This window comes from Gymnodraco acuticeps, unplaced genomic scaffold, assembly GCF_902827175.1.
Source record: "Gymnodraco acuticeps unplaced genomic scaffold, fGymAcu1.1, whole genome shotgun sequence".
Classification (NCBI taxonomy): domain Eukaryota; kingdom Metazoa; phylum Chordata; class Actinopteri; order Perciformes; family Bathydraconidae; genus Gymnodraco; species Gymnodraco acuticeps.
The window spans coordinates 20,033-34,855 of NW_022991168.1; the positions used below are offsets into that span (position 1 = coordinate 20,033).

The following is a 14,823-nucleotide window of genomic DNA, read 5'->3' on the forward strand; positions in this document are numbered from 1 at the left end:
ACCTAACTTCACTCCTTCCACCTTTGAATTCCATGCCGTCACAGTAACCCATCCTATACAATTAACCATTGTTGTTCTCTACCGTCCACCAGGCGCCTTGGGGGACTTCTTGGAGGAATTAGATAATCTCCTCTCACTCATCCCTGAAACTGGCCCTCCCGCTGTATTTCTCGGAGACTTCAACCTCCAGACGGGGAAGATAGACGAACTAACATCTCTGTTAACCGCCTTTGCTTTCTCACTGTCTCCGTCCCCACCAACTCATAAAGCTGGCAATGTCCTTGATCTCATATTCTCAAGAAACTGTACTACTTCTAACCTCTCTGTAAACCCGCTCCACACATCCGATCACTTCTTCATTTCATTCTCTCTACCCCTTTCCAAACATAACAAACTAATCTCTTCTCATCCTGCACCTGTCCGCCGTAACCTTCGTTCCCTCTCCCCCTCTACCCCTCTACCTTTGCCTCATCGGTGCTCTCAGCCCTCCCTTCCTCAGACTCGTTCCAACTCCTGCCTCCAAACTCTGCTGCAGAAACTCTCCTCTCTACTCTCTCATCCTCTCTGGACTCTCTCTGTCTTCTCACATCTCGGCAGGCTCGTCAGTCCCCTCCTGCTCCCTGGCTAAATGACGCACTGCGTGCTAATAGAACCGTCCTTCGGTCAGCAGAGCGGAAATGGTGGAAATCCACGACGACCTCCTAACCTATCAGGCTCTCCTCTCCTCTTTCTCTGCTTCCATCTCTCAGGCAAAAAGCACTTTCTTTCAAGATAAGATCCAATCTTCCTATTCCAATCCCAAAAAAACAAACTATTTTCTATCTTCTCCTCCCTCCTGGACCCTCCCAAAGCCCCTTCTGCCAAGCGACTAAAGAAACCCACTCTCAACCCGTCTGATGTTATAAACTACAGGCCTGTCTCTCTCCTCCCGTTCCTGTCTAAAACACTTGAACGCGCTGTCTTTAAACAACACTCCTGTTATCTCCATCAGAACAACCTTCTGGATCCGCACCAGTCTGGTTTCAAGGCAGGTCACTCCACAGAAACTGCCCTCCTTGCTGTCACTGAGGAACTGCACACTGCCAAAGCAGCATCCCTCTCCTCTGTCATCATCCTTCTGGACCTGTCTGCTGCATTCGACACGGTAAATCATCAGATCCTCCTTTGCACTCTCCAAGAACTTGGAGTTTCAGGCTCTGCACTTTCCCTCCTCACCTCATACCTCAAAGACCGTACCTACAGGGTAACTTGGAGAGGGTCGGAGTCCGACCCTTGTCAATTAACTACAGGGGTCCCTCAGGGATCTGTTCTTGGTCCCCTCCTCTTCTCCCTGTACACAAACTCGCTCGGATCAGTCATTAGCCCGCATGGTTTTTCATACCACTGCTACGCTGACGACACCCAATTAATTCTGTCCTTTCCCCGCTCAGAGACCCAGGTCGTCGCACGCATCTCTGCTTGTCTAGCTGACATCTCTCAGTGGATGTCTGCTCACCACCTCAAGCTCAACCTTGACAAGACTGAACTGCTCTTCCTTCCGGGAAAAGATTGTCCCACTCTTGACCTGACAATCAACATCGGCACCTCTGTTGTTTCCCCGAATCAGACTGCAAGGAATCTGGGTGTGACCCTAGATAACAACCTGTCCTTCACTGCAAACATCGCTGCTACAACCCGCTGCTGCAGATACACGCTTTACAACATCAGGAAGATACGTCCCCAGCTGACCCAGAAAGCCATGCAGGTTCTGGTCCAGGCTCTCGTCATCTCACGCCTAGACTACTGCAACTCCCTCCTGGCTGGTCTACCTGCATGACCTCTGCAGCTCATCCAGAATGCAGCGGCTCGTCTGGTCTTCAACCTTCCTAAATGTTCCCACACCACGCCGCTCCTCCGCTCCCTTCACTGGCTTCCGGTAACTGCTAGAATCCACTTCAAGACAATGGTACTTGCTTACCATGCTGCGAATGGATCTGGCCCTTCCTACATCCAGGACATGGTTAAACCGTACACCCCAGCACGTGCACTCCACTCTGCATCAGCCAAACAGCTCGCTGCACCCTCGCTGCGAAGGCGACCCAAGTTCCCATCAGCAGAAACACGTGGGTTTGCTATCCTGGCTCCAGGATGGTGGAATGAGCTCCCCATTGACATCAGGACAGCAGATAGCTTACACACCTTCCGGCGCAGACTGAAAACTCATCTCTTTCGACTCCACTTCGAGCGATAGAACTATTAACAAAGCACTTTTATACTAATAAAGGACTGGCTTACCTAAAGCCAGTTGAGTAGCACTTGAAATGTTTGGCTCTATGAAACCTGATGTACTTATATGATTCTGTTTTCTTCAAGTTTGTATCTTCTTGGTCGAATGCACTTATTGTAAGTCGCATTGGATAAAAGCGTCAGCTAAATGTAATGTAAAAGACATGGTAAGAACATGCTTCAATGTAGGACAAGTATTGTAACTAAGCTGTGAAGGGTTTAAGGTGTGTGTGTGTGTGTGTGTGTGTGTGTGTGTGTGTGTGTGTGTGTGTGTGTGTGTGTGTGTGTGTGTGTGTGTGTGTGTACCATGGACACAGTGGTGGTGCCATGGAAGCTGCCTGAGAGAATTTAGTCTTTTAACCGAGCCATATCTTTTGGTTGTAGTTTTCGTTTTCAGTTTTTCTTAAAACTAAAAACTTTCACGGCTTATTTCAGCTTTAGTTTCTTCAACAGCAGATACAACAATGATGACAGTAATATAAAGGCCCAACCAAATGTAATACTGCTATATTAAACTCAGTTGACATTTTATTAGGCACTTAAAGCTGAAACTAATGCAGTCTAATAACATGACTAATTTTCACTGCTACGCCGACGACACACAGGTCTACATTTCCTCCAAACCCACCACTGCCCTGCCCCCCACCTCCCTCACCTTGAGGACATCAGGAGCTGGATGAGCAGGAACCTCCTGAAGCTTAACGGTAGCAAAACTGAGGCCCTGCTCATCGGCTCCAAATCCACCCTCACCAAGTCACAAAACACCCCAGCACCAAACATCATCATCGACGGCTTCCCCATACCATTCGTTGCCCAAGTGAAAAGCCTCGGTGTCATTCTGGACGGCTCCCTCTCATTCTCACCACACATTAAAAACATCACCCGCACTGCCTTCTTCCATCTTCGGAACATCTCCAGACTCCGCTCATCTCTGTCCCAGCACTGAAATCCTGGTCCACTCATTCGTCACATCCCGGATTGATTACTGCAATGCACTTCTGACTGGAATTTCCCACCAAACTCCTCAATAGACTGCAAATAATCCAGAACTCTGCTGCCCGGATCATCACCCGCACCAACTCATCCGACCACATCACCCCCATTCTCACTCAGCCACACTGGCTTCCTGTACGCTACCGTATTGACTACAAAAACATTCTACTCACATATAAAGCTCTCCATAACCTTGCCCCCATCTACATCACCGACCTCCTTCAGGAGTACACCCCCTCCCGCACCCCCCGCTCTTTGTCCGTAGGACTTCTCACCGTCCCAAGCTCTCGCCTCAAAACCATGGGTGCTCGAGCTTTCAGCTGCTCGGCTCCCAGACTCTGGAACACCCTGCCACTACACATCCGACAGTCTGATTCCATAACAACATTCAAAACCCAACTCAAAACCCACCTGTTCAAACTGGCATTTTCTTTATAATCTGTACCCTGTGTCCTTTTGTGTCTTTTTGTAGTCAATTTCCTGTTGTTTGTCTTGTTTTAACCCGGCTGACATTTCATTAAATCCACTGTTTTAATTTGTAAGGTAAAATTGTAAATGTAAATTGTAAATCTGTAACCCTGTAAGGTGTCCTTGGGTGTTATGAAAGGCGCCCCCCAAAATAAATGTATTATTATTATTATGATTTGACAGAACAAATCTACACTCCATGGAGGTTATAATGTTCGGCTCCTGCAATAAAAATGTCCTAATTGTTAGGTCTGCTTTAGGATAGGCGATGTGTTCCTGTCCACTGAGTGCTTTCAGTCAAAGAGAAAAATCAATGGAGTCACACACCTTGTCAGTGTGTGTATGTATGTGTGTGTGTATGTATGTGTGTATGTGTGTGTGTGTGTGTGTGTGTGTGTGTGTGTGTGTGGTGTGTGTGTGTGTGTGTGTGTGTGTGTGTGTGTGTGTGTGTGTGTGTGTGTGTGTGTGTGTGTGTGTGTGTGTTGTGTGTGTGTGTGTGTGTGTGGTGTGTGTGTGTGTGTGTGTGTGTGTGTGTGTGTGTGTGTGTGTGTGTGTGTGTGTGTGTGTGTGTGTGTGTGTGGTGTGTGTGTGTGTGTGAGAGTGAGAGCTTGATATCCTCCATTGATTGAATCAACTCATCCAGATTACTTCATATGTATACAAAGAAGTACAAATGTTTTTTGTGTTCAGATAAAGTAGTGATCTTCAGCTGGACTGAAAGAGTGTTTATTTTAATTTTTAATTGAAATGCTCTACGTCTAGCTGTATTATCCTACATCTTTAATTGTAGTTTTCTACTCTAACCTTCTCCTTCCCTAATACTGAACTCCTAGGAAATGTTATAACCCAACATTTTACACACAAACAAGCTTCTGTAAAACTTTAAAGCTGTTTAAAAATGTATTTAAAAACAACTTTAAAGTGATTATTTAAGTTCACTTTATACTTCCTTTATATTTTATTTCAGCCTTTAGAGGCCGGTCCTCCCTGCTTCACAGGACTGTGTGAGGTTACCCTGGAGACGGGGTTAGGATGGGATGTTGCTGGATGATGGGATGCATTACATTAATGAGGGTCCTGACAGATATAGGATGTGTGTGTGTGTGTGTGTGTGTGTGTGTGTGTGTGTGTGTGTGTGTGTGTGTGTGTGTGTGTGTGTGTGTGTGTGTGTGTGTGTGTGTGTGTGTGTGTGTGTGTGTGTGTGTGTGTGTGTGTGTGTGTGTGTGTGTGTGTGTGTGTGTGTGTGTGCTTACTGATTTGGTGTGTTCTGGCCGAGGGGCGATTACCGGTGGGGGCTCAGCCTCATCTTCATCGTCGTCTTCGGATACGGTTGCTATGGCGGGCGTCTCCGACACGGCCTTGGAGCCCTGCATGATGTCAGAGGGAGAGAGAGGGCGGAGCCTCAGTGACATCACGGTCACATGAGCCAACATGAGACCCATCATCGCTTTCTGCTGTTACAAACTCTTCTTCTACTACTTCATCTCTCCTCATGCAGAGAAGTGCCTTTTTCCCCTCTGAATTCAGGCTTCTCTCCTTCTTGCCCCTCTCTCTCTCTCTCTGTATTGACACCCTTTCTCTTGCCCTCCTCTCGTCATCACTGTTGATGTCTGGAAGCTCTCATCCTGTCTGGATCACACTTCCTCCCTTCCATGCCCCTGCTCCTCTCCTCTGATGGTCTGATGCTTGGCTGGGGGCCAAGCTGCAGAGACAAGGAGATGAGGAAAAGATGCTGAATCACAATGCAGAGAGAGAGAGAGAGAGAGAGAGAGAGAGAGAGAGAGAGAGAGAGAGAGAGAGATGTGGCATCATCGTCATCTCCTCCTCCTTCTCTTTACTCCACTCTTTACAAAAGCAGAGCTTGCTCCTCTCTTTCAGAACAAAACATGGAGTTTTCAGCTGTGTCGTCCAGGTGCTCCTACGCATTGCTAATGTAAAAGTGTGCACCAGGTGGAATATATGTGTCCTATTAAGCTGGACCATACTGTACACCTACATATTGGAGTCTGGAAAAAACTGTATTCATATCAATTACAAATGTTTTCCATTGAATTCATTTTTGTTAACAGGATTCAACATGTAGGTTTGGAGCTGATATGGTTTGTATCCAGTAATACAGAGCTGTTCGGGCGCTCCGCCCAAAAGTGATTTTTGTTTAGTTTGTGTGGTTAGCATTATGAATCCAACTAATAGCTGTACAAAACTACATTCACTGAACCATGAATACTTTAATTCAAGTTCATTTAGTTAATTGAAATGATAATACTTGTACTTCTGTGAGGTTGTGAAAGCAGGATCTTTACTAGGTAAGGTTTAGAACACTTTCCGACCCACTGCATTCAATAAATGAGCCAAAGAAACACACAGTGAACTGAGGTCAGACCCAGCAGCAGCATGGCCCGAGCATTACAGATCAGCGCCTCCACCCTCATTCACTCATTCACACTCTGCTCTCTTTTAACCTTATACTCCTCTCACCTCTGCGTCTCTCTCACCCCATCAGTTACCCCCCCCCCTCTCCCCCTTGTCTTGTCAAACGGGAAAACTAAACCACATCTCCTCTCTCTTTTTAATCTTCTCATGCTCTCCCTCCTTTCACTAGTTATCCTCCAGGCAGACCAATCCAGTCTCCATTCGCTTCAACAGAAGCTCCCCTTAAATGTATCCTTATCTTTGTTGACCCTTGCTCACCTTAAGGTCTAAAAAAAAAGTAACAGTAAAATAAGAGGCCTAGAGATGTTGCCATGTGTAATGAGCATGTGAATCTGTGAATCTGTGAATCTCCCTGGGGCTCCAGACTAGAGACAACTGTTCAATATTGACAATAGAATTAGTTTAACCTTATAAATAAATATATATATATAATATTATAATCTAAGACAACTTAGTATACTGGTTTTAGTGAGCTTTAATCATTCAATTATTTTTGCTTGTATACTTTTTTTGTTTCCAGTTCAACTGTGGTAAGATAAGCAATATGTGTTCACATGTTTTGTAGTTTCTTTATATAGTTTGGGAATTCAATATGGATTGCCTCATTTAATTCTCACAATTCAATCTATACATTTACAACACTGCACATGTACATGCTTGTGACAAGTATTTGCATATGGTGGCTGATTGCTAATTTCAACATGACAAATTATAATTCACAAACCTAAGCTGATATCTCAGAAGTTAAAGTGCTGCTATTTTTAGGCATATACTATGGGTCTCAGATATATAAAAATATATAAAAACACATCTATGATGTGTTTTGCTCAAAATATAAACAGATCATGCATTTTAGACATCCCTCATATCCTCTATCCCAGCCCTGTAAGAGAAACGCGGATTTTGGGTCTTTAGCTTGAAAAAAAAAAAAAGGAGGCGGAGCTAATTCCTGATCAGAATTCTACCGGAGATAAAGTTACATTCTGAAAAAAAACACCATCCTGTTCCAAACCACATCAAGGATTATTTCTGAAACAGTATGGAGCTCAAATGCTTTTTCTCTTGCGGGTTTACCACAAGGTCAGTTCCTTTTTTTATTTCCTGTTTTTTTAAGATTTGGGTACAGAGGAAAAGAGAAAGGGTTCTGCGTGAGTTCCCCGACACACCGAGGACACATATTATTGTATAAAATACATCAAAAAGTGCATTTTGCATGATAGGTCCCCTTTAAAGCTACATGTATGGAACACCACAGCCAGGAGCCGGCTTGCTGTGTGGAGTAACAAGCTATACACCTGGGTTCCACTCGGCATCGCTGCAGTGCAACAGGAGCAATATTGTTGCTTATTATCTACAGTGGCTGACAAAAGAGATATTGTCAAGCAAATTGATAACACTATATAAACAAACATAAATAGTTACAATTCTGAAAATGTAAGAATTTTTGGTAGCTTTCATCAGGACTAATGTTGGGTAAAAAATAAGACTCAGTCATTATTATGAGACCTTCACAATTATATAGTTTATCAATGTCACTCATCCTGATTTCAGAGGAACCTTTCCCACTTTGGGCAAAAAATGTAAAGAAATGAATAAATAAATATGAGTGTTATACGGAAGGGAAACACACACACAGCTGTTGACGGAGGTGAGCTTACCGTTGTGGTGGAGGAGCAGTAGGCATCTGCATTTTTATCTGCAGGGAAAACCACAAGTAGTTATTAGACGAAACAATGTGTGCGTGCGTGTGTGTGTGCGTGCGTGCGCGTACCTGTGAAGCTCATGTATTTCTGGCTGTTGGCCGTTTCTTTGGAGTCGTAGAACTTTAGGACATCAAGGACAGCCTGAGGATTCTTCTTCTGCTCCAGTTTGGTGATGTTGGAAGTCTGCAGGAGCCGAGCCCACTGCTCCGGCATGCCCTACACACACACGTGATTTTGATTCTATGTGCACTGTGTATTTTTTACTTGTTTAAGGGCTGTGTTACAAATCCATTGCTTAATGATGCACAATTAGTTTCAGACTACACAACAACAAGCTATGGTAGTAAGTTTCCCCCCCCCCCCTCCCACAAAATCTCTCTCTCTCTCGTTACGCCATCATTTCATCCATCTGTCTTATGTCTCTATATACTGCTCCTACCTGAACATAATTTATTCAGTAAAAATGCCCTTCTTACAATATCAATATCAGGCTATGTTTGTGCTCACAAGGCAGATTATTTATTTATTAGTATTCCATTAAGCCAACACCATGGCAAGTGCACTGCAGGAAAAGTACAGACCTTTTTTTCACATAGATATTGAGACAATGCAGACAGTGAAAGGGTAAATTAATGTTCATGTATCATATATCAGCATTATGATATGCATGAATTGTTTAAACAGAGATGTTTGGTACTCTAGCAAGTAGATGTTTGTACAAGTGAGAAAAAGTGAACACACACACACACACACACACACAGTTAAACTCCCAGCTAAAGAGCTTGGTCAGGCGGATCAAGTGAGGCAAGTGAGGCAGACAAACAAGGCATCTTTGTCTAATGTGATTATTAACAAAAGGTTTATTTTGACAATCGTGTGTGTGTGGACACACACACACACACACACACACACACACACACACACACACACACACACACACACACACACACACACACACACACACACACACCACACACACACACACACACACACACACACACACACACACACACACACACACACACACACACACACACACACACACACACACATTCTAAAAGACTCACGCAACAGTGAGCATGGCTGTGTTGGTGAGCAATTAAAAAGTGATGTAAACACAGCAGACACACAAACACACACTGCAGAAGCACACTGTGTGTGTTTGTTCAGGAAATCTTTTGAGTGTGACTACACATCAGGAGAACCAACACACACCGGCACACACACTTACAGTGAACTCCCCGGTGACAGCATCAAAGCCCACATGGATGGTGTGTTCAAAATCAGACGGCAGAGAAATCTCTGGACGCTCCTTCTTCTTATAGGCTGAAAGGAACAACACAACAGTCATAAGAAGCATGTGGGGTTTTGTTACAAGCCGGATCACACTTGTTAAATTCATGTCAGGATACAGGATTATCCTTTTTCTTCTAGAATAAAGGGCTTACAAGTGACAAGGTGCAAATGAACCACTATGAAGATCATTATGATGGCTTTTCCTCCAGAGGCTTTAGAGAGGAGCACAGAAGATAGTTGCACAAATCCAACAATAAAAATAACTGTGAAAACAGTCCTTAATGTAAGGAGGAGGAACAAAGAGTTCCAGGTTTCTGAAAAGGTCAGAAATACTGAAATAAATAAAAACAATAACATGAGGACTACAGAAACAGAGAAACACACATTTTCGCTTATGGCACATTTCCATTGCAGGGCCTCGCTCGGTTTAGTAAGGCCTCGCTCGGTTTTGTTAGGACTGGCTCACTTTATGCTGCGTTTCCATTACAGTTTAGTAGCTGGGGTAGTTACTATAGTAACGCAGTGTAGGCGGAGCCGTGATGTCATCTTCAATGAGAACCACAAAACCAACATCAGCTGTTAGCACTCAGAGCTCACAGCTCTTCATATCTGTTCAGAAACTGGACAAAAGTTAAACAAGTACAAACCACAGACTGCCTGTGTCATGGAGAATACAGTCGCTGCTTTATTTATGTCTGTAGGCCGTTGTTGTGAGTGTGGACGGTCGGAGCATATATAACGTTAGCTTAGCCAAGCTCCATTTAGAAAACACGCATTTTAAAAGGGTTTTTCGCCTGCCGTCTGTCTGCAGACTTGTCAAAGCATTAATTCATGGTTTTTACTAACCGGTATCAGTATGTTGTTACTTCGGCATCATTTTTAAATGTGTATTACAATGAAATCACAGTAAAAATATGTTCATCTTGTTGTAGTTGTAGCCCCCTTGCCAGCGATTCTCTCTCTAGTTTAGCATACTCAGCCTGACTCGATTTTTGTTGGTTGGCCTAATCCAAAACAAACGCGCTCTCGCTAAACTGTACTACGACGCTGGTTATCAAGTGGATCGCTCAAGCGAGCCGTGTCCTATCTAGTTAGGTGTACGTTCACATGAAAGGGGTGGTATTTGGAGCATTCGACCAATCACAAACATGGAGAAGCATACTGACAGCGCAGCGTCATACTTCCTGATTGAAAAGTGAACTTTAATATTAGACATATGAAGAAGTTAAACTTTAAACATCCATGACTTAAACACTTGATCCAGGATCAAAGCCACAGAGCTGCACCTGCAAGGTGAATACAGCTGGTAACAGAACAAGTGTTTGAATGCGTACATTAACAGGTTTATGATACGACATCTGTGGCATTGTGCTGTGTGATAAAACTGAACATTTCAGAGTGGCCTTTTATTGTGGCCAGCCTAACCCCTTAATCCCACCAGGAGCGTCTGCGCTGTGTTGCGCTGCGGCGTTTTTAGCGATCGCGGCCACTCTAGTCAATGGGTGCTATTCCACCAGACACGCTGCGCCGCGGCTCGAAGCGTCCCAGAAGCTCCTCGCCGCAAGGAATTTCTAAAATATAGGATGAATCCTATTTTTGACGCGGCGCAGCGCGGCGCAGGCAAGAAGTGGAATGTTCATCCAACAACTGCGAGGCTGCACACAAGACGCTCTGCTTCCGCAACGTTTTGAAATGCGCCTGGTGGGTTAGGACGCAGGAGGAGGTCGCAGCGCGGCGCAGCCGCAGCGCAGACGCTCCTGCTGCGATTAGGGGGTAAGGCACACCTGTGCAATAATCATGCTGTCTAATCAGCATCTTGATATGCCACACCTGTGAGGTGGGATGGATTATCTCGGCAAATGAGAAGTGCTCACTATCACAGATTTTTTCAGATTTGTGAACAATATTTGAGAGAAATGGTTATTTTGTGTATATAGAAAATGTTTTAGATCTTTGAGTTCATCTCATGAAAAATGGGAGCAAAAACAAAAGTGTTGCATTTATATTTTTGTTCAGTGTATCATAACTGCAGTATTTCTACACTATGTCTCATCCACTGATTGTGTGTGATTTTGAATGGCCCATGGAGAGACAATGTTTTAAAAAAGAAGGCCATAACTGGTGCAATTTTGAAATGTGATATTGATAAAGATAATGATGCATTTTGTTTAATTCGGGAACAAATGACTGCTTGATACATTTCAAAGAAATAAGGTTATTCCCGCTAACAGTGATTTATTTAAAGAGTGGACGTTCTGTCACAAGGAACGTTCTCAAGACTTTCTTCATATCAAAGCCAAGCAGAGTCAGAACCACATCAAACCAACCGGTTCAACCCGGGTCAACACAAGTCAATAACTTCCCCAGTCACCACTTCACTAGTTTAAATGTGGCTTTGGTATTAACAGAGCTCTCTCCCACATGTAAAAACATACTGTCACATGGATGAAGGTTTCAGGTTACTGTATTCTTCTGACATCAAAAGCTGGCTGAATTACTTTAAATCCCTGCTGTCTGGATGTTAGGTACAGCACAATTACATTTCAAATAACAGATAATGTATAACCTGAAAACAATCTCAACTTTTAAATTTTTACAGGGATATTTCACTGCTTTAGTTCCCATCGCGCAAAATGTAGAAACCTGACTCTAGCTGGTCTATAAGGCTTTATTTAATTTGTCGAAACATCTAAAGGTTCATTAAAAGTGCAAAATATGCTGTATTTGTATAAACATTAGGGGTGTAACGGTACACGTACCGAAATTATTCGGTACGGGCCCTTCGGTTCGGTACACGTGTGTACCGAACGAATATAACGTTAAACGTAAACAATTGAGAATGTGAACAACTTCTTGGAAGTAATCTCAGGTGCTGCGTCGCAGCATTCAGAGTAATTTGGTCACATTGGGTTCAACGCGTCATAGAGCGACCAAGTCATTTCATTGGATGAGAGGCATACTATGAGAGCAAGTCAGAGGGATGCGTTCAAATGTAATCAGTAATTTGAGGAACTGTCGAAATAGCGAACGCAGATAAAGTTGAGCTCGAAAATCCTCCAGCATCATTGAAGTCTCCGGTTTGGGAACATTTTGGTTTCGCAGTTACGTACAAGGATGACGGACAAAGACAGGTGGACCGAACCAAAGCTGTTTGTCGGTATTGTTCAACTAAAATTGGTTACGCGGCTGGCAATACATCTAACTTGCACACTCTTGAAAAGGCATCACCCGAACGTGAATATCACCGGTACCAAAAGAAAAAAGACTGAAGTGCAAACCCAACTCCCGCTAGCATTTAAGCCTCCACCACTCGCAGAAAGATCAGACCGAGCCAAAGCTATTACAAACGCCAAATATCCTTATGTTGCCATGTTAGCAAAGCGCTACCTGGCTGTATCTGCTACCTCTGTCCCTAGAGAGGGTGTTCTCCACAGCAGGACACATTGTTAGTGCCAGCAGATCTGCCCTTTCGGCAAGCAATGTGGACAAGTTCATCTTTCTTTAAACAACATGAAAATACAATGACAAGCAAGTCCTAATGTCAAGCTGGCTGCTTAGGTGCTAGTACAGTTCAAATACAGATTATTTCAGTTCATCGAAATGCTGCACCTTAATGTTTATTTTATTATATTTTGTATTTATTTGAGTGAATATTCACAGTTTAATAATAATTAAAAACCCAAAACTAATAGTTTATGTTTTGTGAGTACTAGTACAGTAAAGTTCAAATACAGATTATTTCAGTTCATCGAAATGCTGCACCTTAATGTTTATTTTATTATATTTTGTATTTATTTGAGTGAATATTCACAGTTTAATAATAATTGAAAAAAAAACATGTTATGTTTTGTGATAATTGTTTCTGCTGTACCGAAAACGTACCGAACCGAACCTAAAAACCGAGGTACGTACCGAACCGAAATGTTTGTGAACCGTTACACCCCTAATAAACATCCCACGCATGTTCCCTCTCCTGTGTGTGTTAGAGGATGGAGGAATTCTTCAGGGCAAAGGGAGCTCAGTACTCACTCTTATCGCCCCCCCCCCGTCAGGATGAAGCGGATGGAGCGGTCCTTCTTCTTCTTGTCCTCCGGGTTTGGTGGGAGGGGCTTGGAGCCGTGGTTGAGGGGGGCGGGGTCTTTGTTGCAGGAGCCAATCATGGTGCTGGTGTTCCTCATGGGCGGAGCAGGGGGCTTGTCCTCGACCTCCCCATTATCAGACATCCTTAGCTAGGCTGCAGCCGCTCCTGCTCAGAAACACACCAATCACAGGGAGGAAGGGTGAGAGGCGGGGAAATCATCAACCAATCACAGACGAGCACTCAGAAAACTCCATCAAATTATTTTATTTATAATGCTTTGTGTCCATCTGTAAAACCCTGATTTCAATGATAGAATAGTTGTATGTTTGTTCTATTTCAGAACTACGAGCGGTCATGTAGACGGTTCAATCTGTTTTTATTATAAAAATTATCCTTTTATTTATACTTTATTTTACTCTCAATTCTATATTTAATGTCTCTTTGTGTTTCTATTAATTACACATACCTTCTGTGTCTAGTTAAGCACATTAAGTGGCTTTGCTGTTGAAGGTTCTATACATTAATATTATATTTATTAATATTACATATCAATAAAAAATTTAAGTTGAAAGAGTGTTTGATCTACAAACATCATGGTGACTAAACCCTGCTGTGTGTGTGTGTGTGTGTGTGTGTGTGTGTGTGTGTGTGTGTGTGTCTACTGACTCAGAACTAAACGCTGTGAGATAGAAAAGAGCAACTTTATATCTGCTCTAGAGATGTGACACACATGTTTCTGACCTGACCACTCGGCAGAGGGACGTGTTGATCTCACATACAAATACAAACAATGCTAACCTGCTGAAAGTCCCACAAAGTACAGAGGTCAGCACTTTACCCACACACACACACACACATGCAGATTTAGCAGGGGGCAAGGGGGGCATTTCCCCCCCCCAGTGGTTAAAAAAAGTTACAGCATTACTACGTCGAAAACTGTTCCAATACAAATATTTCGTATATCAATATTTTAATAAGGTAGGACACTGGTTAATAATATTCTTATAGTTATCAAATAAGTCTAAGATGTGCACAGTTATGATACGTTTTACAGTTATGTAATGCACTGTTGTTGGGGGGAGAGACCGCCCCTTCCATATGACTGTGTGTACGGCGGGCATGGAAAAGTCATACTCAGTGCGGTGAACGCTGGCTTTATTGCTACTGTATCCGTAGCACCCCACGCAATAGTTGGGACTGTGTACTGACGTCAGTAAAAAAGGTTTGCCCCCCCAAGAGCAAATGTCAAACTCCGCCTATGACACACACCCTTCTCAGTCCTCTTCATGTAAAATCCATATGTACAATATCCTGATCTTCCCCTGACATCACAGATGAAACCCAGAGGTGTCTCTCCGGCAGAGTTCAGGCCTGATGGACCTGAGGTAGTTTAGCAACATGTAGTTCATGTAGTTCTCCATGTCCACTTGTTGCTGGTGGTTGTGGTAGAGGAGCTGTAGATTTTTGCACTAACATCTGTAGCATGCTCAGTAGCATCTGGAGCACTAAAGCAACCCTGTGATCCACCATTGTTGTTGGCGAAACACATCAGCAATGACGCGGGGTGAGCAGCAGAGGTGGGGA

The 14,823-nt window shown here is 43.5% G+C and overlaps 1 protein-coding gene across 1 annotated transcript in view; it reads right to left on the reverse strand.

The window, feature by feature from the left end:
- Nucleotides 1-14,823, reverse strand: part of pak1 (p21 protein (Cdc42/Rac)-activated kinase 1) — a 90,856-nt gene that overhangs the window by 15,355 nt on the left and 60,678 nt on the right. Inside the window, exons 2-7 of the mRNA XM_034237633.1 lie at nucleotides 13,197-13,404; nucleotides 12,563-12,570; nucleotides 9,094-9,188; nucleotides 7,931-8,078; nucleotides 7,818-7,855; nucleotides 4,980-5,093 (exon numbers count right to left, since the gene is read on the reverse strand). Coding sequence (XP_034093524.1) covers nucleotides 4,980-5,093; nucleotides 7,818-7,855; nucleotides 7,931-8,078; nucleotides 9,094-9,188; nucleotides 12,563-12,570; nucleotides 13,197-13,381 — 588 coding nt within the window. The 5' untranslated portion in view covers nucleotides 13,382-13,404. The remainder of the gene's footprint in view (nucleotides 1-4,979; nucleotides 5,094-7,817; nucleotides 7,856-7,930; nucleotides 8,079-9,093; nucleotides 9,189-12,562; nucleotides 12,571-13,196; nucleotides 13,405-14,823) is intronic.